The sequence below is a fragment of the Otolemur garnettii genome, unplaced genomic scaffold, assembly GCF_000181295.1.
Source record: "Otolemur garnettii isolate 467f Iridium unplaced genomic scaffold, OtoGar3 scaffold00260, whole genome shotgun sequence".
NCBI lineage: Eukaryota > Metazoa > Chordata > Mammalia > Primates > Galagidae > Otolemur > Otolemur garnettii.
In genome coordinates this window covers 269,997-282,777 of record NW_003852655.1, presented here as the reverse complement: position 1 = coordinate 282,777, position 12,781 = coordinate 269,997, and the positions used below count along the sequence as shown (strand labels likewise).

The 12,781-nt window shown below is 56.5% G+C and overlaps 1 protein-coding gene across 1 annotated transcript in view; it reads left to right on the top strand.

Annotated features, from left to right (window-relative positions):
* The first annotated feature begins 2,427 nt into the window (after nt 1-2,427).
* ANO9 (anoctamin 9) overlaps nt 2,428-12,781 on the top strand; it is a 22,764-nt gene continuing 12,410 nt past the window's right edge. The window contains exons 1-11 of the mRNA XM_023508607.1: nt 2,428-2,433; nt 8,479-8,553; nt 8,636-8,761; nt 8,887-8,993; nt 9,975-10,021; nt 10,108-10,166; nt 10,244-10,314; nt 10,449-10,583; nt 10,744-10,840; nt 11,047-11,107; nt 11,241-11,323. Coding sequence (XP_023364375.1) covers nt 2,428-2,433; nt 8,479-8,553; nt 8,636-8,761; nt 8,887-8,993; nt 9,975-10,021; nt 10,108-10,166; nt 10,244-10,314; nt 10,449-10,583; nt 10,744-10,840; nt 11,047-11,107; nt 11,241-11,323 — 867 coding nt within the window. The remainder of the gene's footprint in view (nt 2,434-8,478; nt 8,554-8,635; nt 8,762-8,886; nt 8,994-9,974; nt 10,022-10,107; nt 10,167-10,243; nt 10,315-10,448; nt 10,584-10,743; nt 10,841-11,046; nt 11,108-11,240; nt 11,324-12,781) is intronic.

The following is a 12,781-nucleotide window of genomic DNA, read 5'->3' as shown; positions in this document are numbered from 1 at the left end:
CTTGGGAGGCTGAGGCAGGAGACTTGCTTGAGCCCAGGAGTTGGAGGTTGCTGTGAGTGTGATGCCATGGCACTCTACCCAGGGGGACAGCTTGAGGCTCCTGTCTCAAAAATAAAAAAAAAAATTGAAGTATCCTGGACAGGTTGTATTGGAGGTTGGAGAGAGACATCTGTGAGGGTCCAGGAGTGGCTGTGATGCAAAACTTTTTCTTTTTTTCTTTCTTTCTTTCGTTCTTTCTTTCTTTTCTTTCTTTTTTTTTTTTTTTTTTGAGACAGAGTCTCACTTTGTCACTCCCAGTAGAGTGCTATGGTGTCATACCTCATAGCAACCTCAAATTCTTGGGCTCAAGTGATTCTCTTGCCTCAGCCTCCCTAGTAGCTGGGACTATAGGTGCCACCCATAATGCCTGGCTATTTTTATAGATAGGGTCTCACTCTTGCTCAGGCTGGTCTTGAACTCCTGAACTCAGGCAATCCACACACTTCAACCTCCCAGAGTGCTGGGGTTACAGGGTGAGCCCCCATGCCTGGCCTGTGATGCAGATCTTGAACAGGGGTTGCTCCAGGCTCCACTGCCCTTGCTCCTTCTATTTCTGGCTTCCAATTTGGCAGACTGCAGGGCTCCCCATTGCCCTACTTTCTTCCCAGGAAAAGAGTACACCCTTCACAGGCTTCCTTGCAGCAAGGTGTTTTGACTAACTGTGTGAAGGGTGGGGTGCCCTCCCTCCCTCACCCTTTCCTCTTCCAGAAGGCTGGAATGTGGATGTGATGCCTGGAGCTTGAGTGGCTATCTGGGAACATATAGCAGGACCATGTGTCTAAGAGTAGCAAGTTAAAGGGAGTCTGGGTTGATGACTATGAGCAGGCAATACTAGTATGAGACTAGGTAACGCCAGACTTCACTGATAGGAAAAAGTTAATAGTTGAAGCCAGCACCATGGAGGGTTTTCTGCCACACAAATCATAATGCTTTCCACCTGGACTTGCTCCCACAGAGCAGCCAGTTCATCCCTTGTCTTCACCACCTCACTATTTAGTCCTGTTCCCTGCGGCTATCACAGCCTGGGTCCCCCAAGAACTGTGGGTGGAGCCATGTTATCCCTTGGGGAAACTGGAGCAAACAGACCTTACCCTGGGCCTAAGTAGCAAGAAAGTACTGCTGGGCTGGCCCCCACACAGTGGCATCATGAGTGCTCCCCGCCCCTGTGACTGCTGGTTCTCCCTACTCCTCCATGATACCAGGGGTGCTCCCTACATCCCCTTGATACCAGGGGTGCTCTTTATTCCCTCATGACACTATGGGAGCTCCCTAATCCCCCATGAAACTGGGGGTGTTCCCTACTCTCCTGTGACACCAGGGTGCTCCCTACTCCCCCATGACACTAGGGGAGCACCTGCCACTCAGCTGCTCTGCCTGGAGAGCTCCCTGTTGGGCACAGTCTGCTCTCTCCTGGGCTCAGTATCCTTAGAGTACTCTTACATGAGGATCACTCTCAGGCCACCCCAGCCAGCCAAATGTTGCCCGCCACCCTGACTGCCTAGAGCTGCTTGGGACCTGGGGATGTGGGGGCCTCCCCCAGTCTTCCATGCATCTCAGGCCAGCCATGTACCCCCAAGATACCAAAGTTCCCCTAGCTGGATCCACAGGTAGGGACTCAGAATGGGATGAGTTTCTTTTTTGGAGACATAGTCTCACTTTGTCACCCTCACCCACCCCCACCCCCCTGTAGAATGCTATGTTGTCATAGCTCACAGCAACCTCAAACTCTTGGGCTCAAGCAATCCTCTTAAGTAGCTGGAACTACAGGCTCCCACCACAGTGCCCGGCTACTTTTTAGAGACAGGGTCTTGCTCTTGCTCAGGACGGTCTTGGACTCCTGAGTGCAAGCAATCCACCTGCCTCAGCCTCCCAGAGTGCTGGATTTGGGGCCTGTCTCGCCTCAATCCCCTGCTCCATTTCCTCTCTGAGGGTATAAGCCCTGGATAGGGGTAAAGGTTTGGGTGCTCTTAGGGAGTGTGGAGACCACGCTACAGGTCAGAGAGAGCCTCAGCTGGGGGTACTAGCCAGAGCCCATCCATTGAAGCCCCCTGCTTAGTCTGCTCCCCTAAGGAGGATGTCGAGTAACCCCATCTCACAGCGAAACCACCTCCTCAGGGGCAGGTGATGGCCTGTGGGGGAACAACAGGTACCCTCTAGAGACTACCCACCCCCACCCTGCCATCACCACTCCTGTCAGAGGCCCCTGGGGTCAGGGCTTTCCCAGCTGGTTTGGCTCCTCCCTGGCTTCCCCGGGCGGGGAGGCAGGAGGGACTGAGGAGGAGGGGCGAGTCCCACACGGAAGTCAGGTAGATATGTAGCTGACTGGCTGCCGTACTTGGTCACCACCCTCCAGCCCCTGGCACTCTCTCAGACACAGCAGCCGCAGGCATGCAGGTAAGGCAGAATCCATGGGGTCTATGCCTGAGCCCTCTTCCCACATCTACCTTTCATCCCCTGGCCCCAGCCACCTGCCAGCCTCATCTGAGAGCACCTATGGAGGCTCCCTGTAGCCAGTGGGCTGTGAGGATGGCCAGCCCTGGGCAGTTTTCCAGCCTGGGTTCTGGGACCCGGGGTCTGGCTGGGCTCTTAGCAAGCCTGTGGGGCCTGGGTCCTCTCCCAGAGTCCTCAATGCAAGGTGGGAGGGCATGCCCACCTGGGGCCTTAGCTACCACAGAGGACCCAAGACACTTGCACTGGAGTGTGGGAGTGGCTGTGGGCTCCAGGTTGGGGGTGGGTGCAGACCTGGAGTTGGGAGGCATGGGGTGGCCAGCTAGGGTCCTGCCCCCAACTGGGGTGCTGGAGGCTTATTCTAGGAGCTGAACAGAGGCTTGTGGGGTTCAGGGCAGGGGGCAGGGAAAACCCAGGAAGATGTCCTTTCTCCCCTCTGCCAGTAAAGAGGGCAGCCAGGGCCTGGATGGCCCAGAGAGGAGGTGAACAGTGTGGCACAAAGGGAGACCTGCCTCTCTCTGGCTTCCCAGGGCCTCCGGGGGTGGGCTAAGCAGGTGGCCCTCTCTCTTCACCCATGCCCAGGGCTCTTGGCTCTTCCAGACGCAGCTCTGGCACCCTGGCTTCTCAGGCCAGCAAGTGGATGCCCCTTGGACTGACCCCAGCTCCCCTGTACCAGCCCCAAGTTGGGGGTGGAGAAGAGGCTCAGCGTTGGAGGGGAGGGGGGAGGTGATTTGGGAGCTGGTTGGTCTGGGGTGAAAGCATCAGTTCTTCAAAAGAGCGGGACATTGGAAGGACTTGGTGGTTCCAGCTCCTACCTGGGTCTGGGCAAACTCTTCCCCTGCTTTGATGCTTTCCATGGCTCCCCACTTCTCCCTTGCTGAAGTCTGAGCCCCCAGCTGCCTGAGCAGATCTCCCAATCTGGCTTGTGCCAACCCCCAGCCCCTCCTCCTGGCAGTTCCCTTCTTGCCCTTTATGCTTCTGCAAAGCTAGAGTGCCAAGGATTTAGTTCCTGGGAGGACTAAGATTCAGTCCTCATAGTGCTAGGCACTGAGTCCCGTGGAGTGGTAGCTACTAAATCCTTGGGGATGCAGAGTGCTAAGTCTATGAGAGGTGCTAAGTGCTGAGTCACAAGGAGTAGCTACCAAGTCCTTGGAGGTGTTTAGTGCTGAGTTCCAGAGAGGCACTGAGTATTGAGTCCCTGGAGGTATTGAGTGCTGAGTCCCTGAGTGTTGAGTCCGTGGAGGTACCGAGGGCTCAGTCCTGGGCACCAATTACACCCTTCCACTCAGGCCATTCCACACATGCTCTCTCTCCCAGCAATGCTGCTCCACTTTTTTGCCTTCTATCAACCTTCTTCCCTACAAGGCCAAGCTCCAGGCCACCTCCCTGTCACCTCACTGTGCACTTCCTGCAAGGGCTGCACTCGGAGCCAGCCACTTCATCAGTGTCTTGGGATAGATGGGTAGATGGACATATGAAAGGATGAGCTGACAGATGACAGATGATGGATAGCTAGGGGGAGGGTCAGATTAAAGTTTGGGGAGCTCAGGGAGCAGAGCCAGGTGGTGAGGAGGGTGGTCAGCAGGCATTCAGGCTGGGTAGCAGTGAGGAGCCAGCTCAGCTGGGCTCACCTGGGTGGGCCTCTCAGGGCTTGTACACTGTGGTGCGGGCAGGAAAGCACCCCTCAGTGCCTAACCCTAACCCTAACCCACAGGGCCAGAGGTCCTTATGCTCTAAGGACCAGGTGAGGCCTTGCAGGAGGTGGTGTATCACCTGTGTGGCCACAGACCCTCTGGCCAGACCTGCTCCAGAGTTGGGTAGGGTCACATCTGCATAGCTATTTCTCTGCCCACCCACAACCTGGAGCTGGATAGGGAAGGGAACAGACAGGCAGGAAACAGGACCCCAGCTCTGAGACTTTCTGCTTTCAGCCCTGGGGAGAGGGTTTCCCAGAAGCCGCAGGGTCTCCAGAAGTTTCTGGAGCCAGTGGGCTCACCCAGGGACTTTATCTATGCCCACAACAGGGGCTTCAGGGACCCAGTTCCCTGGCTGTGTGGCCTATAGGGGTGGGGGTGGGAAGGAAAGGAGGGAGGGCAGTGGCCAGGGGTGTAGTATTGTCTACCTTCTTCCTGCATGTGTACATCACTGGGGTGATTGACACAGGGGTGAGGGTCACCCCATTCTACAGATGAGGTTTAATGGTGTCAGAGCCAGGGCCTAGCCAGCTGTTGACACATAGCAAGACTGACCCTGCCCTGGGGATCTGGGAGCCTGGTGGGCCCACACATGGATTCCTGGAGGAGAGGTCCCAGACTGGGGACACAGCAGTCCTCGACACCTTGCTTGGCTGGAAAGGGGGGACTTCAGGTGAGCCCTGAGCTGTGAGGACCCCATCAGTTATTCAGAGTAGCTGGGGTACTATGGCTGTCAGGCCAGGGAACAGCTCTGTACACACTGGCCTAGATGGACAGATGGACAGTCTAAACCTGAGGCCAGGGGCTTATCCAAGGGACTACCCAGAGTTTAAGGGCTTGATCTATCTGGCTTGTGGGGGCCCTCTGACCTGCCTGCTTGAGTGGCTCTGGCCCAGACCAGGGGCAGCTGAGGGCATCCAGGGACCAGTGCAGCCCCCAGGAGTGTGTAGCTTTGTCTGGGTCTCTCTGTCCAGTAGCCCATGTCAGTGGTGTGGAGGGTCTCTGCCAGATACCTTGGGTGTCACCACTGTCCACAGGTCCAGATCATCCCACAGCCCCTGGGAAAGATGGTTCTGAGAGGCTTAGTATAACAGCCCACACACGGTCTTTGGTGGGGAGGGGGCTTTCTGTGCCCCATTTCTGGGGCTAAGGGTTGTCTCCTACCTCCCACTTTGAGAGTTCCCATGGACAGTCCCCCTCAGCAGGCTCCCCTATCTGGGTCTTGGGCCCCTGCCCTGCCCCTTCCTTACAAGTCTCCTGCCCCTGTCTGCTTTCAGCTTTGGCCCATGCTGATGTGAGGGGGGTCTCTAGTTTTAGCCTCTGACAGAGGAGCTGAAATTCTGGGCATAGGGGTGGAGAGGGCCCTCCTCCTGGGCCTGAGATCAGCACACAAGGAGCCATGCCCTCACTGGTTCCTCCAACAGGGCACTGTCAAATCCGTCCCCATGTGACTGAGAACCTGCCATTCCATGGTTGGGCAAGCTGCAGAGCTGGGTGCTGGTGACACTAGTGTCCCATCTGCTGGAAGCTTGACCCTCTTCCCCGAGACACAGGCACCTCTTCCAGTCAGACGCAGTGCCCTGCCCATCCCTACATACCTGTCTGTGGATGGCAGTTTTCCCTTCTGACCCAAAATTGGAGAGAAGTTTCAGGTGCTGCATGCCACACCTTAGCGCAGGTGTCTGTGGGCCGTTGGTGGTGAGTCAGGGAGTACTCAGGAGAGCATTGTCTGAGGAAGGGCAGACTGAGGCAGATGGAACAGCTGCTCTCAGAGCCCAGGGTAGCTTTGGGGCCTGTAGAAGATGTCTGTGTTAACCCTATCCCCATGTGACTAAGAACCTGCCATTCCTTGGTTGGGTTTGATGCATTTTCTGGGTTATGCCATGGAAGCGAGTGTGGGATCAGAGGGGAACTGTAGACTTAGCCAACAAAAAGAAAAGCAGACACCAAGTTAAATGGAATTAATGACAATTATTTAGAACCAAAGACAATTCTTTCAGTGTAAGTATGTCCCATGCAATCATTGGCATATGCTTATGCTGAAAACTATCTGTGGTTGATCTGAAATTCAGATATGACTGTGTGGCCTATTTTATCTGGCAGCCCTCAAGGGCCAGCTGTCTAGAGCAGTCCAGTGAGACTTTCTGGAGGAGGCAGGTCTAGAGTTGGGCAGGGATTGCAGTGGGAGGCCGACAGGGGCAAAACCAACATCCCGCTCCTGTTCCTGTCTCCGAGATGGTGGGGCGGGGCCTGGCAGCTTGTCTTGGTTGCAGGGCTCAGGAGAGGGGCAGAGCAGGGGGCTTGGGTGGACATAGCCAAGCCCCCATGTGCTGCAGCATCCTACTGTCTGGGGTCCCTGTGCCTCACCAGGTGCTGCCAGCTGGGACATAAGCCATGCTAGGGTCTCACTCACTGTGACAAGCTCAGCACAGCACACAGGATGCCCCATGCACCATTTGTAAGGAAGGTACTTGGTGTCTGGCTGGGCTCTTGACCCCAAAGCCAGTGCCCTCTTCCTACTACCCAAGAAGGCTCCTGAGGGCTCCTTCCTCACATCCCAATGACCTACTCTGACCCGCCTGGCTCTTGCCCTCCCACCCCCCCGAAGGAGCCCTCAGTCAGTCAGTTTTGGCCTTCTGGGGCCTTCTTGGTCCTTGAGGAGGGTCCTTGGCCTGGAGGGTCACCTGGAGGTGACCGCAGCTGCCGCCACCCAGCTCCTCCCTCCTGAGGCAGTTTCCCAACATCTATGAGTCTTTTAAAATGTACATCTTTATTTTTTATAAAAAGTAGATTATGCTGCAAATAAACATCTAGGGCTTATACTTTTTAAAAAAATATGTTATGGCTCGGCATCCATAGTTCAGTTGTTAGGGCGCTAGCTGGGTACACCAGAGCTGGTGGGTTCGAACCCAGCCCAGGGTCTGCTAAACAAACAAGCAACAACAACAGCAACAAAAATAGCCAGGCATTGTGGCGGGCACCTGTAGTCCTAACTACCAGGGAGGTTCAGGCAAGAGAATCACTTGAGCCCAAGAGTTTGAGGTTGCTGTGAGCTATGAAGCCACCGCACTCTACCAAGGGTGACAAAGTGAGACTCTGTCTCAAAAGACAAAACAAAAAAAAGTGTTATTTGAAATAGTTTCAGATTTGCAGAAGAGTTTTGAAGGTAACACAGGGCTCCTGTGTACCCTCACCAGCTTTGTTGAAGGAGAGCATCTCTTGTCAGCTGGGCACCTGCCAAAGCATCAAGTCCAACTGCAGGCATGTGTCCACTGTCCACCACACTCTTGTCCCTGACCGGTCCAGGATCCCATGTGGTGTCTGGTCTTCCCGTTGCTCCCTGTCCTTGGTGCTCTGCCATCTGAGAGTCCGACCAGGATTGTGTGGATGTCCTTCCATTTGGATATTCCAGTGTTTCCTCTTGGGAAGGCAGGAGGACATGACTCAGGGAAGAGATGTCCTGTCCCCTCATTGTTCCATGGGGGTCTCTGACAGATGACATTGTAGGCAACCCTGACTCTCCTCAGTGGGTGAGGGGTTTCTGCCAGGTATGCAAAGGCACTGATCCTCCTTTCCCACACTGTCTTCATCAGTCACTAGGTCTAGCCCACACTTAAGGAGGGACAAACTGCCCAGTCATTGTCAGATGGTCAGGGAGACTCTTGGAGGCCCTAGACGCCATTGCCTCCTGACTCAGCCCCCGCCTGTCAGAGTGTGCCCCACAGTTGCTCCTCTAATGTGAGCAGCTGTGGCCTTCATGGTGCCTGTGGGACCCTCAGTGTCTCCTTGCACGCGCCCCCTGGGGATATGAAATGGTGCACTGTGCACACCCCTTGTGCATATCTCCAAGGGTGGATGGCCAGGCCATGGGCACCAGCTTGGGTGTTCAGCTCTCAAGACGGGGTAGTGTCTCTCATAGCCAAGTGCTGTGTGCAGGCTTCCGGCAGGCCACTGAGTGCATCGAGTCTCCTGCCTGTGTTCTCCTGATTCCTTGGGCTGCTCTTGGGGCTCTGTCTCCCCAGGGGTCTGCAGGAGCTCTCTGTAAAGCCCCACATAGACCTCTGTAGGCTTTTGGCTGCAGCTCTGGCCCTCTGGCCCCAGCCCTGCTGCCTACCATCTGGACCTGCCTTCCCCAAGTGACCTCTTACTTGTTTTTGTCTGCCTGGGGGAGACAGGGAGGAGTGGCATGTCTTGACCACTTGGCCTAAGCACCTGGCCCAAAGGGTGGCCCCAGCCAGTGAGGGCCAGCTCACCCACCTGGCGTGTCTCACCCATCCCTCCGCCCCCCAACCTCCAGGGTGAGGAAAACCTCCAGATCCTGGTGGGAACAGAAGAGGACAGCTTCCCACTGATGGAGATCCATGCTTGTGAGGTGTGTATGGGGGGCCCATCCAGGGTTAGTTGTGCCCTCCCCACCTGCACCCAGCCCTCAGCCATGCACCTCCTTCCTGCAGACTGAAGCCTCTGAGCAATGGGACTATGTCCTCGTGGCTGACTGTCGCACCCAGAGAAACCCCACACAGGTGTACCAGCAGCAGCAGTTCCTGGACAAGCTCAAGGAAAAGGGCTTGCATTCCAAGGTATGCAGGGACCCAGGAGAGGGTCAGGGAGGAGCTTTGGCCTCATGCTCAAGGTGTCAGGGACAAGCCAGTGGCTGTATATGCAGAGGAAGGGAAATAGGGGTCCCATGTGTCTCCTGCCCCAGATGATAAAAGACCAGAAACAGGTTTTCTTTGGGATCCGAGCTGGCAACCACATCTTTGACCTGTACAGCACCCTCCTCATGGAGCCCGAAGGCCCTGCCACTACTAGGTGAGATGCCATGGCCAGGAGGCCCCTCACCCACCCACAGCCTGGGCCAAGGCTCTGGGTGTCCCCTGAGGCAGAACAACCAGTCCTTTGGGGTCTCATGGTGGAGCTGCAGGGGCTCAGACCTTCTGGCTATGAGCTCACAGCACTGTGTCTCAGTTTCCATAACCATTCTGACCTCTGGAGTGTTCTAAAGGTCCAGTGTCAAGCTAACCTTAAAGGGTGGGCAGGATTTGGAGAAGCCCAGAGGGCCCCTCAGCATCCCTCCTAGATTCTGAGGCCATCAACGACCCCTCCTCTCCAGGTCAAGTGCCCTTCCCTGGACATCTGTCTCTGGCCTCGCAGGGACAGACCCAAAGGCCCAGTGTGGGGAGCCCTCTGTTCCACCATTGCCCACCTCATAGCCCCTCCCCCACTGAGCCCACTCAGCCCCTCAGGCTCAGCAGGGGGGCAGCAGGGGCACCTCTGAACACAGAACTGCAGTCTGGGGGAGTGAAACGTAGTCTGAGCAGTAGCAGGCGTGGGGTGAGTTCCTAAGGGTGGCTAGGGCATCTGGGGGCTGTGGCTGTGTGGCTGTGGCCATGTGACTGACCTGGACTCAGTCTCTGCACAGCCTCACCAGGGACAAGGGGTTTATACACAGAGCTCAGGTGTGCCATGGACATGTAGGGCTGGCAGGTAGGGGTGCAACTGGAGTGGGGGTATGGCCTGGTGTCCAGGAGAGTTGTGCAGGTTGAAGGGACCCTGATAGAGCCCAACCTGGAGGCTGTGGGTCAGGCCAGACTGGGAGGACTTTAAAGAGGGTGGGCAGTGGACTTCCAGGTGAGTTCTACACTCTAGACACTGGATAGGACAGGAGGCCTGGGGGTTCTTTTAGGATAGGGAGAGTCCTGGGCCTGGCCAGGGCAGAGGGCAGGTCAGGACCTGGAGGGCCAGGCCACAGAGCTCACTCAGGGCCCTCTTGACATGGCTCTTGGGTTCCAGAATCCGAATCCTGGACTTCGTCCTGAGGAAAACAGTGGCAGCTGGCGGTAAGGGCGGGGTGGGCAGCTGGCTGGGAGGAACCTTCACACCTGCCTTCATTCCTTTCTGATTGGAGTCGCCTTGTGATCCCCAGTGACATTTGAGGATCTGGTGAAGGAGGGAGTCTTTGAGGCCAGGTTCCCCCTGCATAAGGTGAGGCCAGCCCAAGGTGAGTGGAGGCCTGTGGGCAGGGCCCGGGCGGAGCACTCACTGTCCATTCCCTGTGCCAGGGGGAGGCGGAGCTGGAGAAATGGGCCCGGTGGAGAAGCATGTTTCACAAGCAGCCCATCGACCAGATCAGGTACAATGCCCAACAGGCTGTCCGCGCCCCGCACGTGCCCCAATTAAGACGCTGATGCATCCAGACACTCCACCCCAACATGTGGCTATGATGCGGTAGGAAGAATGCCCCTGACAGGGCAGCTGTGCCCACAGGAACTACTTTGGTGAGAAGGTGGCGCTCTACTTCGCCTGGCTTGGCTGGTACACCTATATGCTGGTGCCCGCGGCCCTCGTGGGCATCGTTGTCTTTCTGAGCGGGTTCTCGCTGTTCGAGGCCAGCCAGATCAGGTGAGCGAGGCCTAGCTAGCCCCTGGGCTGAGCCGGGGTGGGTGGGGCTTGGGCAGGCTGGTGGTGGGCGGGACTGCGAGGGCCACGCTGGGGCTGGAGGGGGGGGGAGGGGGTTCCCCTGCTCTGGCAAAGTAGACCCCAGCCCAACCCCGCACCCCAGCAAGGAGATCTGTGAGGCCCACGACATCTTCATGTGTCCTCTCGGCGACCATGGCCGCAAGTTCCAGCGGCTTTCGGACACCTGCACCTTTGCCAAGGTTCGTTGCCCCTGGGGTCCACCCCAGATCTGGAAGGCAGCAGGTGTGACCACCAGAGATGAGCTGAGGCCCGAGACCCCAGAATTGGGCTCACTCTCCATGAGGACTGACAGCCCACCCCAGGGCACCCATCCTTCTCTCCAGCTCACTCACCCATCTCCCCAGCTTACCCGCCCTCTCTGTGGCTCACCCACCCCTCTTTCTAGCTCACCCACCTTTTTGACAATGACGGCACGGTGCTGTTTGCCATCTTCATGGCTCTATGGGGTGAGTGGTCACCTGGCGCCTCCATTGGGCAGGGTTGGGGCTTGAGTGCCAAGCCTGCCCCAGGCTCCCCCAGGCCTCTTCAGTCTCCCCACCACCCCGAGGACCACACCTGAACCCCAACCTGTTCATGCAGCCACGGTGTTCCTAGAGATCTGGAAGCGGCAGAGAGCCCGAGTGGTGCTGCACTGGGACTTGTACGGGTGGGACGAGGACCAGGTGAGGTGGAGCTGTGGCCCTCTGAGTGAGGCTGTGTACTCCACTCCCCATGCAACCTGCCAGCATCCCACATCTGAGGCGTGCGTTCCCATGACTAAGGCCAGTGTCCCACGTCTGAGGTGTATGTGCCTGTGACTGAGCCGCATGTCCCATGTCTAAGATATGTGTGCCTATGACTGTGGCATGTGTGCCCATGACTGAGGTATGTGTCCCATGTCTGAGGTGTGTGTTACCACGACTGAGGTGTATGTCCCACGTCTGAGGTGCGTATGCCTGTGACTGAGCTGTGTATACCTGTGACTGAGGTGTGTGTGACCGTGACTGAGGTGTGTGTGCCTGGACTGAGGAGTGTGAGCCCATGACTGAGGTATGTGTCCCATGTCTGAGGTGTGTGTTACCACGACTGAGGTGTATGTCCCATGTCTGAGGTGTGTATGCCTGTGACTGAGCTGTGTATACCTGTGACTGAGGTGTGTGTGACCGTGACTGTGACTGAGGTGTGTGTGCCTGTGACTGAGGTGTGTGTGCCTGTGACTGAGGTGTGTGTGCCTGTGACTGAGGTGTGTGTGACTGCAACTGAGGTGTGTGTGCCCATGACTGAAGTGTGTGTGCCCATGACTGAAGTTTGTGTGCCTATGACTGAGGTGTGTGCCTCTGACTGAAGTGTGTGTGCCTCTGACTGAGTAGTGTGAACCAGTAACTGAGGTGTGTGTGCCGGTGACTAAGGTGTGTGCCAGTGACTGAGGTGTGTGTGCCCAGGACTAAGGTGTGTGTGACCATGACTGAGGTGTATGCCAGTGACTGAGGTGTGTGTGACCATGACTGAGGTGTGTGTGACTGTGACTGAGGAGGGTGTGACTGTTACTGAGGTGTGTGTGACCGTGACTGAGGTGTGTGTGACTGTGACTGAGATGTGTGTGCCAGTGACTAAGGTGTGTGTGACCATGACTGAGGTGTGTGTGACTGTGACTGAGGAGGGTGTGACTGTGACTGAGGTGTGTGTGACTGTGACTGAGATGTGTGTGCCAGTGACTGAGGTGTGTGTAACCAAGACTGAGGTGTGTGTGCCCGTGACAGAAGTGTATGAGCTGTGACTGAGGTGTGTGCCAGTGACTGTGTGCCCGTGACTAAAGAGGGTGTGACTGTGACTGAGGAATATGTGCCAGTAACTGAGGTATGTGACTGTGACTGAGGTGTGTGTGACCATGACTGAGGTGTGTGTGCCCATGACTGAAGTGTGTGTGCCTGTGACTGAGGTGTGTGCCAGTGACTGAGGTGTGTGTGCCCATGACTGAAGTGTATGAGCTGTGACTGAGGTGTGTGTGATGGTGACTGTGTGCCATGACTGAGGAGGGTGTGACTATGACTGAGGAGTGTACGCTGGTGACTGAGGTGTGTGTGACCCTGACTGAGGTGTGTGTGCCTCTGACTGAAGTTTGTGTGCCTGTGACTGAGGAG